Source organism: Hipposideros armiger, unplaced genomic scaffold (assembly GCF_001890085.2).
Source record: "Hipposideros armiger isolate ML-2016 unplaced genomic scaffold, ASM189008v1 scaffold_363, whole genome shotgun sequence".
NCBI lineage: Eukaryota > Metazoa > Chordata > Mammalia > Chiroptera > Hipposideridae > Hipposideros > Hipposideros armiger.
This window is the reverse complement of record NW_017731713.1, coordinates 1,567,866-1,583,410: the sequence shown is the minus strand read 5'-3', so window position 1 is coordinate 1,583,410 and position 15,545 is coordinate 1,567,866. Positions and strand designations below refer to the sequence as shown.

Below are 15,545 nucleotides of genomic sequence, written 5' to 3'. Positions count from 1 at the left end.
AACATCCTCCACAACTAGACTGAAGAAAAAAAGGACAGCAACTTGTCTGTTCCACTTCCTCCAATTCCCTAGGGCTGTTCCCATCCCCCAATTCCCCAATAAAAATCTTAAAAAAAAAAAAAGAAAAAGAAAAAGAAAACTATAAATAAGCTCTTTAAAGTTAATGACTTTAAAAATATAAGTATTTTTACTTTTTTGTCTCTGGGTTTTCCAGGTCAAGGTGGAAGTAAAAAAAATAAAAATAAAGACCATTAATTAAGCTTGAAGCCTTTTTGTTGTTGTGCCAAATAATATAACATGTCAGTTTAAAAATGTCTGATTTCCAGTAATACTGAATCACTACAAACATCATCAAAAAATCTTAAAGGCATGTTAATAATAATAATTTTAATGAATTTGCAAAGGAAGGTATAATGTTTCCTTTCATTCCTTCAGTCTACAGGCACATAATAACATTTAAAAAATTAGATCCCTGGTAAATAACAAGGCATATTGACTAAGCGGTTAAATAAGAAAGCACATGGATGGAAGTGACTGCTCCCTGAGGAATGCACGCTCTGGCCTCTCGGTGTCAGCGGGCTCTGTCAGCAGGTCCGAATGAGTTTACACTGAGTAATTGGGCAGAAAACCTGCTGTCACACTTTGCTATATTTACTTTTCAAATTTATGTTTTCTCTGAGCAGGTGATAAGAGGCCAAAGGCAAGTCAGAAACGATATAGATTCACCTTCCTCAGCCTCAACCTTTGAAGTATCTTGTGATGTCAAAGGGATTCACAGGGCAGAACTAGGGTGGGATATTTTCTAAGAAATGAGCAACGGACAAAGGCTCCAGTGTATAGTTGACAATGACATCCTTTTAATTACCTGTTATGATGTGCTGGAAGATCACTGTTGGTTTTAGTCTAACATATTGTTTACACGTAATTTTGGCCTTGAACTCATGGTGCGTAATTTAAGAGGAGTCTGTTTTGGAGTTTGAATCCCACTATGGTGAAGTATACAGAAAGGAGAAGTATGTGGGTAGTGGGTAGAGAAACGGAGCGAGGAAAAGGAGTTCATAAATCAAAACCTTGCCTAGTTTTAGGAACACTTCTTGCATGAGGATCAAAGACAGTGGGGAGGTGCTCCTTAGAGGTTCTGGCTCTCATGGGTGGCATCAGCACTGACCACTGTGGTGGTGGGACAGGGGGCTACTGAAAGAAGGGTTCTCAGCACGCCTCCTACCCTCCATGCTGGTCCTGACAGGGTCCTTTAACGTGTCAGCACCCACTGCATTCATCCCCTTCTTCCCTCCCTCCCTTCCTCTGCCTTTCCCTCTGTCTCTCTCTTCTGTCCTGTTTTCCTGCCTTCCCTCCTTCCTATCTTCCTGTCTGTCTGCCTGCCTTTCGGTTTCTTTTCTTTCTTCTTTCATGGATTTCTAGCCCCATCCCTATCTTCATCCCTTCCTCCCTTTCTCTTTTCCTCCCTTCCTCTCTCCCTTCCTCCCTACTTCCCTTCCTTCCCTTCCTCTTTCCCTCCCTCCCTCCATCCCTCCATCCTTCCCTTCCTTCTTTCCTTCCTTCTAGAAATTCCCCAAGGGGTTAAAACTACTAATAACAAGTATGAAGCCTATTGTACTAAAGCCTTACCTTTCAGTTGCTTACCTTTCAGCAGGGAGTGGAAGGAACAAGGGTTGGACTTTATGTTTTCAGAATTTTCAAAAATTTTACAACCGATAGAATTTATAATCTTATGAACTACATTGATTATGGTTTTCCTAGGCACTACCTAATTTCCTGGTAGTAACTCTAGTTCTTTGGGAGAAGTGTTAATGTTTGCTGCTACAGTGAACTCACTTATGACTTAGGAAAGTGGATCAGCCTTTTTAGGCCAAGAAGGCCTTCACTTATAGATGGCGTTTTTTAGGAGAATTAGAAATACCTAAAATAATTAACACTACAATATGCTATAAACTTTAAAAAATGCCCACTGCCTTTCTGACTGTATTATTTTCACAGTGTCACACACACAAAAAACACTTCTTGTAAGTCTTTCTCTGTCAAATTAAATAGGAGACTTACCTGTTGACGCTTTGAAGGCATGGAAGATTTTTACATTCATAGTAAAGACATAAAGTTTTAACTCATTAAAAAGGAAAGACCAACTTAATACTAAAATTCAAGGGACATGCTTATTTTAGGAATCTACTTTTCGATTTATTGTTTAAAATATGCATTTCTTTTTTTCTTACCGAAATAGAAATTTAACACCGTTTCAAAACTGGACAGTGGAGAATATTCCTGCGAAGCCCGTAATTCTGTTGGACATCGCAGGTGTCCTGGGAAACGAATGCAAGTAGGTAAGCATGAACTGTTGGGAGGAACAAATGGTTTGCAATCAGATAGTGCAAGTATTTAGGGCTGGAAGGAGCAAGGGGTAGGGAAAGTCTGAGTGATTAGAAGGATAAAATGGAGGGAATGTTTAAGACTAGCTTGATATAATGTGTTACAAAGAGCAAATGTTGTTTTTAATCTATCTCCCAAACAAGCCAAGAATATTCTGCATTGTACTTTACAAATTGTTGAATTTTTCAAATAATTGTTTTGAAATGATGCTCGGCTGAGCAATCTTCTTTCAAACAAAAGCTCACCGTCTTGTAAATTACTCAGGGTCAAGAGCTCAGTTTGGAGGTTTGCATTCCAGCTCTGCCACTTACTAGCTACATACTCTTGGGCAAATTATTTAACGTCTGTGCCTCATTCTCCCCAAAACGGAAGTAGTAATATACCACCCTATAGGGTTGTTATGAGGATGAAAATAATATCTGAAAGTGTTAGAATAGCACTGGCATGCTGTGAGCACTACGGAAGTGTTGACTATTTTACTTATTATCAGGTTATTGTTAATTTTGTTGATGTCCTAAAATGCTATGCTTAGACTTATTGCAGAGTAGGCTCTCAAAAAAGACATGTTGAATATAGTTATGGTTCTAGGTTGCTGTAAATGGTAGCTGCCATATATTACACAAAATAAGCTTCTTCGACTCCAATAAAGTCAGTGCTCAAGAGTCTTTTCAGATTATGCAAGTTCAGAGCAAACATTATTTTCTTCATTTTATTTTTAATAATTTGGTTTAATTCTTCCTTGCGTGAAAGCGTGTGTTTTGAAAATGGTTATGTAATAGAGGAGGATGAGCTGAGATGGTATCCAGTGGGGTTAAAGGTCACGTAGGAGGGCTGCACCCCCAAGGCGAATACTGAGGGCTCCCCTGAATTCAGGAGCTTCTCCTCAGCTTTGTGGGGTCAGAAACTCATTTTTCCTGTGTGTTTAGAGGAATGGAGACACGTGTGCAGTAATATGTATTGTCTATGTGCAGTTAAACTCTTAGCATTTTTTTAAAGAAAATATAATCTTATTAGACTTCAGGATATTCTAAAGAATAAAATATTCAATAGTATATTCTAATTTCCACAAGTAAGTTTGAATTTCTGGTCTTTTTTAAGTTCAGAGATACATATCACCCACCAAATTCATTCAAGTGTTGACATTTATAGTCAAACATAAGCATTTGCTTAAATCATCAGAAACTATCTCTCAATGCTGCTTTGGAGTCATTATTGGAAAAATTCATTAGAGCCTGTTTAAAAATTAATGCATTCATCCAGTGTTTTCCTCACTTCATTCATTCACATACCATCCTCATGGTTTTGACCATAACCTGGTACTCCCTACATTATGACTATTTATTTTTTCTCTAAAGGGTCGTGTTTAATTTTAAGGCCTAGTTTCGCCTCATCTTAAGAAATAATAGCTGTGATATCATGGTTTTGATCTCCTGCCTACATTCATTTTTCCTAGCGTACGATAAATAAATAGATACCAAGTAAAATTTATGGTTTCTATTTTGCTGACAGTCCTACTTTAATTTGAATATGATTTCTACATATCTACTCTTTCTGTGTATAAGTTAGCTTAAAAGTTAAAATTAATTTGTTTAATGCTCATCATTGATCCTAGGTGTTTCACACCCTTGGAATTTACATCTTTTGAAATACATAAGAATTCATGAACTCTCACATTCAGTTTTCTTTGTGAATTATCACTAATAACTTGTAACCAAAAGCAGAATCTGTTAACCGTCCCCAAAAAGTTCTTTTTGACGTATAGAAAGGAAGTAAATCATGGGTTTGTTAATGACCACAAGAAGACCCCACTCACACATGGTATTTTAGCAGTTCGGTTCCTTTTCCTTTGGCTACAATAAGAATGCTTTTTTTTAAATAGTGGCTTTTCTTTTCTTGTAAAGAAAGAACGCAAAATGTTTTCATACATGTTGTAACATTTTCTCTTGAGTGAGGTGTAAGATGGTTATGTGACTTGGGCAATAGCTCACAGTAAATGGAAAATGGGATGAAACACCTTACCTCTAACTTACAGGTCTGCTAGCTTTCATTTCACTGAAGAAAATAAAATTGTTATCATGACTTAACACTTACAGGGCAAGACAGTTTTGTTTTTGTTTTTTTCTGTCAGAAGTTGCCTTTAGGTTGAACCCTTCATAAATGTCAAATTCATTGACTACTACAAAGAAAATAGCAGGCACAGTTCGGTTCTCAGGAGTTTCATTTAGCTACTAATTTAATTTGCCTTAGATAGTGATTATTGTGGATTTTTTCCCCCTCTATGCTATTTTTTATCCAAGGAAATAAAAAGCTGATCTCATTGACCCCCCAATGCTCAAGCAATTATGAACTGAGTTTATATTAAGCAACAGTTAATGTTTTTTCCTCTGGTCAAATTACTAAGCCTTTCAAAAGATCTGCCATGGTTCCTGAAAAAAAAAATCAGTTAATATTTCAGTGGTATCTGAGAAAATTAATAACACACTTGGATTAGGAAAAAAATTTGCAGACCAGACATGTTTATGAAAGGCAGACTCAAATAATATTAAAAATATATATTTCCCAAAATAGGCAGTGCTTTAAAATATCTAAAACTACTGTTGAGGAAAATGATACCTGATATTTTCTCCAAATTATTTAGTAAGATGCTAATTAATACTTGCTTTAAAAATTGAGACCCCTTTGAGGAAATGCTCTTTTAAAAAGCACTAACGTACATGTTAATCACTGCATAGGAAGTATCTAAATGATGGAAGAGTGTGGCTCACGAAATCCTTGTGGAGAAGATGGAGAAATGTGACCCAAATTAAATATGTACGTGGATTCACATGTAGTGGGATCTCACATCCAGAGCATGCTAATAAATTGCATTGTATGAAGGAAGGTCATATATATATTTAATAACCTGTTACCTCGTTCTTTCCTAACAAAGTCATATTCATAATTTTATTCAGGACTTGAATGAGAGTATTTTTGATGCAGTTCCCAATTGCAGAAATATTCACCTTGGAAGATTAATAACCTAACTCTTGGGCAACAATCAGTCTCTATAAAAACTTCACAAGAATGTAGTGATTTCAAACTTGGGCCCAAAAAATCCATTTTGATTAGGTTAGAGGAGAGACTACTTAATAACAACAGGAAAAAGCTTTCGGTGATTTAATTCATCTATAATTTAATAGAATGACAGTTTAATGACATATATGTAGTGGGATATATGTAGACCCACACACGAAGCCATATAAATTCAAGGAGATGTTTCTGACAGCTTTGTAGAATAGTGGCATGGGCTTTCTTTGGGGCCGAATGAGTTTTCCATGATTTGTGAAATTGACACAGATGATGATATAGAAGAATTTTAAATAAAATTTAGGAGGGTAGTAGTAGAACACTTGAACTCACTGAACTTCAAAAATCACTTCCTATCTGATATTTAATCCAATGAATAATTACATCTCCAAATGAATGCAAGAGAATGCCATACATTTTGTTTCTGAACCATACAGTGTTTTAAAATTTAAGAGTCTTGCAAAACTTAGTTCTGTTAATATTTTCAATCAACTATGACCCATGTTCTGAAAGTGAGTTAGTTGAACAAGCTTCAAAAGCATGAAGCTATCCGTCTTTATTGCATAGCTACAAACTGGAGCCTTGTTGAGCTTTTTCCGTTTAATACTACATCTGTCCATCTATTTGACATGAATTCACACGTGGTGTATTTTGAATTCTAGATGATCTCAACATAAGTGGCATCATAGCAGCTGTGGTAATCGTGGCCTTAGTCATCTCCATTTGTGGCTTTGGTGTGTGCTATGCTCAAAAGAAAGGCTACTTTTCAAGTAAGTGAATTTCACCTTTCTTTGCTAGACAACTTCCTGTGGATATAGAGTTTTCTTAATGAGATACCGTTTCTCTTTTAAGAAGTTCTAGCAAACTCTGGAGACTATTTTTCATTGCTTTTTCTGCAGTAGAAAATAGCCAAGATGACATGCAGGTGAGTCATGAAGCAAACGGGGAGGAAAAGCAGAGCTTCCTCAGCCCAGTATCCCAGGTGACGCCACAGAATATGCAAGAGGAACTCTGGAATGACATAGGGCAGTAATACTGAGATAGTCCATACGTTAATAGATGGATATTTATCGTCCAAGTACATGTATTTAAGATCCTTTTAAGTTAGGAATTGTATACTCAAGTGGTAAACTGATTTCTAGTTTTATGATAAGAAAATTTTATTGAAATAAATCTGTGAAATGTTTTAATATTGAATGTCAAATTTAGCACAACTGTATTTAGAAGAGAATTGTTCAATACAAACTAGATACTTACTATATTAGAGTTCCTTCTGAACAATATTTTTAGATCTTTAGGTAAAGACCTCTTGGCACTCCAATCCTGCTTGGTGATGGGCTTGATGTAAATGAGCGAGATTTAAAAATAATCTGTTTTATTGTCTTAATGTATGTCTTTTCTCCCAGTCTTTAAAATTATCTGAGAGCTCAAAAGCTGCAGAACTCCATCAAGTCCATTGGCAATAATGTATGGAGTTATTTGTAAATGGGATAATAAATTTATGACATGAACAAGTTTTGGACCTACTATTTTACAGTGAACATTGATTTTGGAATTTAGGTTTAAAATTTTTTTATACCAAATAAAACTTAAATTTAAAACGGGTTTCTAAATACCTATAATTAGGTATTAAATCTCATAAAATGTTTCCATGAACATGGTTTTAGGGATATTCCCTATAATTAAGAATAATGGCTCTGTGAATGCATAATTGTTCTTTTGTATAGCACTCCAATCTAGTCCAGGGTAATTTTATGAATGGAATCTGGATGTGTCCCCCTGCTGGTCACACGTGAAAGTACCAGAGAGATAAGATGGCTCACTCAAAGTTCTTGTCATCTGTATCTTGACTTGCAAAGAATATCTGAGCATTTATATTGAAGACTTGGTAAACAAATTTTTCTTAAAATACTGAATTAAAGATTTGACTTGGGGACTAGTATTTCATTAGCCAAGAATGTTACTCCCGTTTTCATCTGGCAGAAAATCTATCCAAGAGAACGTTTTTTTGAACTTGCGTTTTGGACAGAGGTTAGCATACGACAACTCGTGGACCACGTCCCGCCTGCCACCTCTTTTTTATGGCCCATGAGCTAAGAATGATTTTTACAGATGAACATTTGCAATCCGTTTGATAACAGGGAATACAAACTTTGAACCCCGATTAACAGAAATGTTATCCCCCACAAACAATTCCATTCTAATTAGTAGACCTGTACTTTGATTATTATTATATTTTGAATTTTATCAATAAACATTTTGGAAGTTTATTTTCTCTTTTATTGTATGATAACTTACATAATATCCTCAATTTTATTTCTTGGCCCACAAAGCCTAAAATATTTGCCATGTGACCCTATACAGAAAAAAATTTGTCAACCCTTGATTTAGAAGGTACAAATGTTGGCTAGTGAGAACAAGATTGAGAAAACAAAATTAAGCTTAAACTCATTTTTGTATGAATCTCTATCATACCATATTAACTCTTGTACTAATGATATATACTTATTTTTTTGTAGAAGAAGCGTCCTTCCAGTAAGTATGCTTTCTTAAAATGCATGCCTTTATTCCCTAGCAACTAATTTTCTGTTACTCATCTGTGTAAAGTCCAAAGTGGGAGGGCCAGCTGAATGGCTCAGTTGGTTAAGAGCTCACTCAAGAGTTTGAGCTCTGAACAACAGCGGTTTGATTCCCGGCCCGAGCTGAGCAGCCACTGAGCTGCCAACAGGTGGCAGGATGGCTCAGCTTAAAAAAAAAAAAAAAACAAAGTGGGAAGCTGCGTTATTTGTGAAGGTTTTTAATCCTATGGAAGGTGACTCAAGTTCATCAACAAGTACATCCCACCTCATGCCTGCCTACTTGTCAATGCTGTTTAATTACCTGGAGGAGAAATACAGTCATTAATTTGATCCTAGGCATTTCCACAGTACTACTTAAAAAAAAATATTTACTGTAACTTGCTCAATTGAAAATTTTCAAATAAAATTTTCCTTAACAGTGATTTTTACATTTAATTAAATACCGATTCTGTGCCCAACACTGTCCTAGGGACTGGCGATACAGCAGGAAACAAAACAGGTCGAAAACCCTTCTGCTTTATGGAGCTTACATTCTAGTAGAGAAAGACGGGAAGGTAAACAAATGTGTAAGCTCCACAGGGTGTCAGATTGTGAGAAGCATCATGGAGAAGAAGAAAGCAGGTTAGAGAAGAGAGAATGCCTGGGGGAGGAGTGGGGGTTGTCCTTGTGAATGGCGTGCCTAGGAAGGGCCTCACTGAGGAGGTGATGTTTGAGAAGGAGCCGAGGGAGCAAGTCACGCAGAAGTCCATGAGAAGAGCATTCAAGCTGAGGGGAGAGAGAAACTGGGAAGACCTCAAGGCCAGGCATGTCTGGAGTATCTGAGCAGCGTCAAGGGGACCAGTGAGGCTGGGACAGTGACACAACAGAAGAGGAGATGAGTGCACAGAAGCCGCAGGGGCCAGATTATACGGAGCCCTTTCTAGGCAGCTGTGAGGAGTTTGGCTTTGGTTCTGAGTAAGAGGGGAAGTCATTGGAGGGTTTTGAGCTGAGGAGTGGCTCATCTCACTTAATTCTAGAAGCTCAGACTGGCTGCTCTGTTGAGAATAAACTGTAAGGTGACAAAGCGTAGAGAAAGCAGGGAAACCAGTGAGGAGACCAGTCAATAATCTAAGACGAGAAAAACAGCAGCTGGTTCCAAAGCGGTGCTATTGGAGATGCTCAGTAATAGGATTCCGGGTATGTTTTTAACAACTTGCTGATTGACTGAAAAAGAGAGAAATCAAGGATCGCTCCAAAGCCATGAGAAGGATTTACCTTTTACTAAGTGCACAAGATTTGAGGAGAAGCAAGTTTGAGAGTGGTGGTGGGGATAGGTGGAGAGGTCTGGAGTGTTTGGGAATTTTAATATCTGAATCGCCTATCGTACTTCCAAGTACGTAGAGATAATCAGTAAGCAACTGAATATATGAATCTGGAGTAAGGATTTGGGAGTCATTGATGCATGAGATCTAGATGAGATCACCAAAGTCCCCAGGTTATGTGCACTCGATTTGTGACTGTCCTTGTATGTATGGAATTGGCAGACCCCACTGAGTTTGTGGGCACTCCTTTCTATTCTCAGCTGCTATGGCTTCAGATACTTTGTCTTCTCCCAAGTCCTTTGAAGACTTAGCTGCCATTGGTTTCCTGTCCCCAGACTTGCTGCTCAATGCTGGTCTGTGAGCTTCCTGATATCTCAGTACAAGTCTAGGATGATCCAAGTTATCAGGACTAGCAGTAGCCAAGAGGGTGAGGTCAGAAAAGCAGGGTAGCCTGATGGTATAGCCTCCACCCCCTTCCTGCCCCAGGCTATTGTGAGGATTCCCACTTTAAGATGGAACGTATTGGGTTGTCGGAAAAGTCATGACGCATTTTTGCAACGAAAACCAGAAAAAATACGTCATGACTTTTCTGACAGCCCAATAATTGGAGAGTTTTGAGCACAGGAGAGGCATCATCTCATATATGGGAAAAGGCTGGCATTGCTGTGGTGAGGGTGGCCCTTATTCCCTTCATTCACAGTGTCTCTGTGAACCCAGGCAGCAATCTGGGGGGGGGGCAGTATCTTTATTCCTGCACACATCTCCCATTTATCAAACCCATGGCCCTCAAAATATGTTGGACAATGAATTGGGTGTTGTATCAGTTTGCTAGGCTGCCATCACAAAGTGCCATAGACCAGGTGGCTTAAGAAACAGAAGTTTATTTTCTGAGTTCTAGAGGCTAGAAGTCCAGGGTCAAGCTGTCGGCAGTAATGGTTCCTTTTGAGGGGTATGAGGAAAATATCTGTCCAGACCTCTTTCCTTGGCTGATAGATGGTCTTCTTGCTGTCTGCATTTCTTCTTCCCTCTTGTCCGTGTTTGTGTCTCAATTTCTTCTTAGAAGCACACCAGTCGTATTGGATTACATCCACCCTAATGACCTCATTTTAATTTAATTACCTCTTTAAAGATCCTGTCTCCAAATACAGTCATATTCTGAGGTACTGGGGGTTGGAACTTCAACATTTGAATTTGGGGGAAGGGGAGGACACAATTCAGCCCATAACAGATGACCAGAACCTTAGTCACCACATAAAACTTTTTTCCCATGGAAAAAGTGAAATTTGAGATTATAATTGCAAGCTTTCAAAATGTTAAATGTTACTAAATTGATAAATTAAAAGTTCGTACATCTGTTTTGCATATTTGACAAAAATCTAATATGCTAGCCCTAGGCTACAATCAGATACACAGGACTTCATGTGCACTGGTATTTCGTTGAATGGCTTTCTCAGTGAACATTGTCTGTAAATATAAGACATTCAGTTAGGATTGCTGGCTTTTTTATACCTGGCTGAGATAAATGTTCATCTTCCTGCTGAGAAAATTTATGGAGGGAACATTGGGTAAAGGAGTATTTGTATTTCAGAATTGGAAGTGATAATGTAGTAAATATTGTCTTTTATATTCCACAAACAGGAAGAGTAGTTCTGCATCTAAAGATACTACGAGTGAAAATGTGAGTATTTTTAAAGCATGTTTATAGAATGGATGTGTTTAGGAAATAGGGCAAGGAAATGAAGTAACTGTGTGGAAGTGATGGATTTTCACTTTTAATATACTTTGTACTATAGTGTCTACCGCCTGTCTTTAGACGGAGCTAAATACATGTTATCTTCCCTCCGCTGTCTGGGATGGCATGATGCAGTTGGCTGCATTTGTAGAGAAAGGAGGCTTGACCATACGATTATTTTTTCTCATATTTTCTATGATTAGTCAGCCTCTTAGTGTCATTAGGCCCAGCATTATCAGCTCCATCTTATAGATGAGGACATTAAGACACAAGCTCTCACGGGGTTACAGAGGTCAAGCCGGGAGCCAGGGACCTTGACTTTTGTCAGCTTGCCCAAGCAGATCGCTTCCACAGGTCTGTGGTTCCAGGACCATCCTTTGGTTATTCAGAGCACTTAGAAATTTTCGGGATGTGGAATATCATCTACTATTGGTGAAGGAGGGTCTCAGAAATCCTTGAACGGATACAACTATTTATCTAACTCAGACGGTTAAGGGAACCTAATTTAGACCTTTGGACCGTGGTGTACTTTTGCATTCGTAAACACTACAGTGAAGCAATAAATACCATCACTGCTCAGGTTGTGTAGCTTTTTGGATGAACAGTCAACCTCATAGATTATTTTTCTGGACTACAGTGTGTGTGGAGGTAGTGAGGTGTCCCATGGGAGCCTGAGCCCTTTCTTGAGAAATGAAACACTGGCTCCCTGAATTCCTTGTGCTGTATGGCAGGATTCTCATAGGTTCCCTTTTACTAGAGTGGGGTGGGGGCATGGACCTCAGTATTTTAAACACTTAGGTAATTCTTATGGACATTAATATTGAAGACCCATGTACTGCTCCATTGAGCTTTTTCTGTCAAATCCCTTTTTAATTGTCTACTCTAGAATCTGTCATAGAAGTCACTTTATTTTGTAGTTTACTATGCTGAAAACATATTATTCTTTCATCAGCAGGCAAGCAATATGTAACTCTATATCTGTTCCAACAATTTGTGGAAAATACTCCTTGAATGTGGAATAAAATAATCTCATCCCACCAAACAGCAAGAGACACTTTGTGGCTGAGGTGGAAGAAAAAAAGCCTTTTACTTTTTCTTTATCTGCCTCTCAGTTGCTCTCATCAGCTGAGAACTAACGTCTCCAATTCTAGTTTTGCCCTGGAACAGGGTTTTTTAACCTTGGCACTACTGGCATTTTCTTATATTTCTTATATAAGAATTTGTGTAAGAAATGACTATCATTCTTATATAACGAATTCTTATAATTTCACATAATTCTTCATTGTGGGGGGCTGTCCTGAGCAATGGAGAATGCTTACCAGCACCCCTGACCTCTACCTACTACTAGGGCCAGTAGCATGTTCCTGGCAGACAAGATTTCTCTGGCTCTAATTCCCACTCCTATTTCTTTACTCTTTAGGCCAAGTTTCAAAGGCTGTGTCTCCTGGTATTTAATTACTTAATTCCCCATAAAACAGATTTAATTAAATATATGCTGGTTTGTACCTGTTAAGATTCTTATAGTGGATGTAGCTTTATACTCACAGGATTTATATTTCTTTAATTATGAATTAATACATTATATTTAAACTTGGTATTTCTTTCTTTCTCTAGGATTTCAAGCACACAAAATCCTTTATAATTTAAAAGAATTCCACCTTTGAGATACACCAAAACCAGTGGTTACACGAGTTATTAAAAGATTATAAAACTCTGCTTTGTCTTACATTTGCAAAGAGGTACACGTAAAGATGAAGTTGGTATTTCATTATACTTTTTATGACCGCTCAATCACTTGACGTTATTTTAAACAAATAGTTCTTTCAGCACCTAAAATGCAGTCTGGCTTCCTGTGTCTGGGCTAAGTTAAAAGAAACAAAATACTTTGTAATACTCTGGGGTTTGTGAAATGTTAAATGTCCTAACTTCTGGAGAAAAGTAACTGCGGTATGTCTTATATTGATTGATTATATTAATCCACGTAGCATGCAAATATAAAGTGCATGCCCCCTCTGTGCAGAAGTCTGGTTTAGAACGCTCAGAAAATACTGGCAGATGCAAAAGGAGGCTCTGATCTCATTTCCACCCCAATCCTCTTTTCTCCCCTAATATAATCCTTCTTCTGCTGCTCATTTATCACTAATGTATCCACAGAAGGGACGTGGTGGGAGTGGGTCTTAAACCCAAGGATTTTCACTTTGTCTACCTTCATTTCTAAGAACCAAAAGCAACATGGAGAAAAATACCTAATGACCAGAGCTCACTCACCTGGTGTGTGCCATTGATTTCTTCATTAAACGTAATTTTGAGAGTCAAACCCAAGTGTCTTATTTCACCCCCATAGCTGCCTGTTGCTATTTCCTTCCCCTAAGACCTCTTTGAAGAGGATCAGTGACCTTGACATGAGTATTTGCCACTGCAGCTTATCCACAGAACCCTGCAGAGACCTCCCCTTCAGCATGGTGACTTCACATCTGTCTAGAAACCGTGCAGGGACACTCTAGGCTGGGCCAAGTCCCCTGCTCTTAGTTACCGTCAGTGGATTGCCAATCCTGTTTATCACAAAGCCGGGAGTACAGAGGGGAGAAGTGATTGTCTGACAAGTAAAACGAGTTGAGAGCTCACTGGGGCTCCCTGCACTTGGCGACCCTCTCACAACATAGAGGGCACAGGAGAAACAGTGGCTGACATGAAAAACGGGGTGGAGCATCTGGTTTCTCAGCTGATTCCAAGGCCTCCAGCTAGTGTTACAAAGTGAAAATTCCAACAATCCATTTAATAGTAAGAGCAGTCAGACCATGTGAAAAGCAAAATTATTTATAACTTGTTTTGATTATTCATATTAAAAACAAAATATGGCTAGGGCATTTCCATTTCTGGGCAAATCTGATGAAAAGGTCACTCGCTACCTTTGACAGCTTTGAACATGGTTAAGCTGCTTTTAAAGGAGTCCATTCTTTTTGCCCAACAGGCAAAGCAAATCCTTGGGATTCAGTGGACAAACAAATGCATTAGGCACTCACCCAGTACCTTGCATGTGCCTGGTCACCGGGTCACTGGAAAGACACCTGTTGTCAGACTGTCCCCTCACGCTTGCCGGTCGCATTCAATACTTCTTACCAGTACCATGCAAACCTTTTCTGTAAAGGCCCAGATAGTAGGTATTTTAAGCCATACAGGCCACATGGCCCGTTATAACTATTCAACTCTGCCGTTGTAGCACCAAAGCAGCCATAGACAATAATAAATGGTCATGTTTGTGTTCCAATAAAACTTTATTTACAAAAAACAGGAAGCACAGACAGAATCTGGCCCACAGGCATAGTTTCCCAACTCCTGGTGGTGAAGCATGAAAAAATACCGATCTATAAGCTTTTGTAAGAAACTAGGCTAAAGGTTGCCCGTGCTTGGATTTGCCTTGGTTTGAGGAACGCTTTCCTCCTCTTGCATTGCTAAGTGCCAAGGGGATGTGTGAGTCTCAAAGATCTCTTCAGGCATACCTACCAGCACACAAGATCAACTTCAATTTAAATGTCAAATCCATTTTGTGAGGGAAGAATATGTAGGTACCTCAGCTTTCCTAACAGATGGAAGCTTCTTCACCATACAGGCTGGAGGAGTCACCGTATGCAGTGTTAAAGTCTAACACTCCATGTCAAATAATAGCATACGTTATCTTAACATACTGTACACAGCTAAATAAAAATCACTGTGTGAAGAATGCTTTCTCCCACACAAAGGCTACAGTATTGAGCGCTCACTTTCCAGTTATTAAGTTATTAAAAGTACATCTGCCTGTGTCTGGGCTTGTGTTTCCAATTGCATTTATTTGAGGCCTTCAACAGCAACAATTGGTCAAATCCCATTATTATTCTTAAAGCATTTTATTTTCCTACAGTGAAATTCTATTGTATAAGGATTGGGGCTCCAGAATCTTTAGTAGCAAGTTTTGTTTTAATTATTATTGTTGCTGTTATAATTAGGTTTATTTTTAGTTGGGGGTTTAACCTAACTAAATCTGGAACAATTGGTTGTTTTTCAATACAGCTTTGTAAAAAACTTCATCTCCCACATGGTTTTATTAAAGTTCACATTAATAAAAATAGCTGAACTTGTTAACCTTTTAGCCCTATTTAATAGAGTAAGAGTCATCGACCTATTGTTAATAAAACCCAGGAAACTACACCCTCTTACCATCTGTAGCTACAAGGCTAGCTCTTTAGCGGCTTCAGATTAGAATCTGATCTCTTGGTCTGGATGCCTGCCAACCTCTCAAACTGAAAAACCACAAAACAATTCTGAAAATTAGCCACAACTATTTATTGAACACTTTATATATATATATATATATATATATATATATATATATATATATATATATATATATATATATATATATATATCACAGGTAGGGGTAGATGGGGGACAGGGTGTATAAAATCTCATTCATTCGACGATATTATAAAGTGGGCAGTGTCATAA

At 38.1% G+C, this 15,545-nt stretch overlaps 1 protein-coding gene across 4 annotated transcripts in view; it reads left to right on the top strand.

Annotated features, from left to right (window-relative positions):
• JAM2 (junctional adhesion molecule 2) overlaps positions 1–15,182 on the top strand; it is a 54,931-nt gene extending 39,749 nt beyond the window's left edge. Inside the window, exons 6-11 of one of the 4 annotated variants that reach the window (XM_019662024.1) lie at positions 2,240–2,339; positions 6,114–6,221; positions 6,351–6,376; positions 7,971–7,986; positions 10,970–11,009; positions 12,678–15,182. In XM_019662024.1, the coding sequence (XP_019517569.1) occupies positions 2,240–2,339; positions 6,114–6,221; positions 6,351–6,376; positions 7,971–7,986; positions 10,970–11,009; positions 12,678–12,705 (318 nt within the window). In that variant the 3' untranslated portion in view covers positions 12,706–15,182. Of the gene's footprint in view, positions 1–2,239; positions 2,340–6,113; positions 6,222–6,303; positions 7,722–7,970; positions 7,987–10,969; positions 11,010–12,677 lie in introns of those variants that run through there. The other 3 variants (XM_019662025.1, XM_019662023.1, XM_019662026.1) reach the window with 3 other exon arrangements.
• The last annotated feature ends 363 nt before the right edge of the window (positions 15,183–15,545 follow it).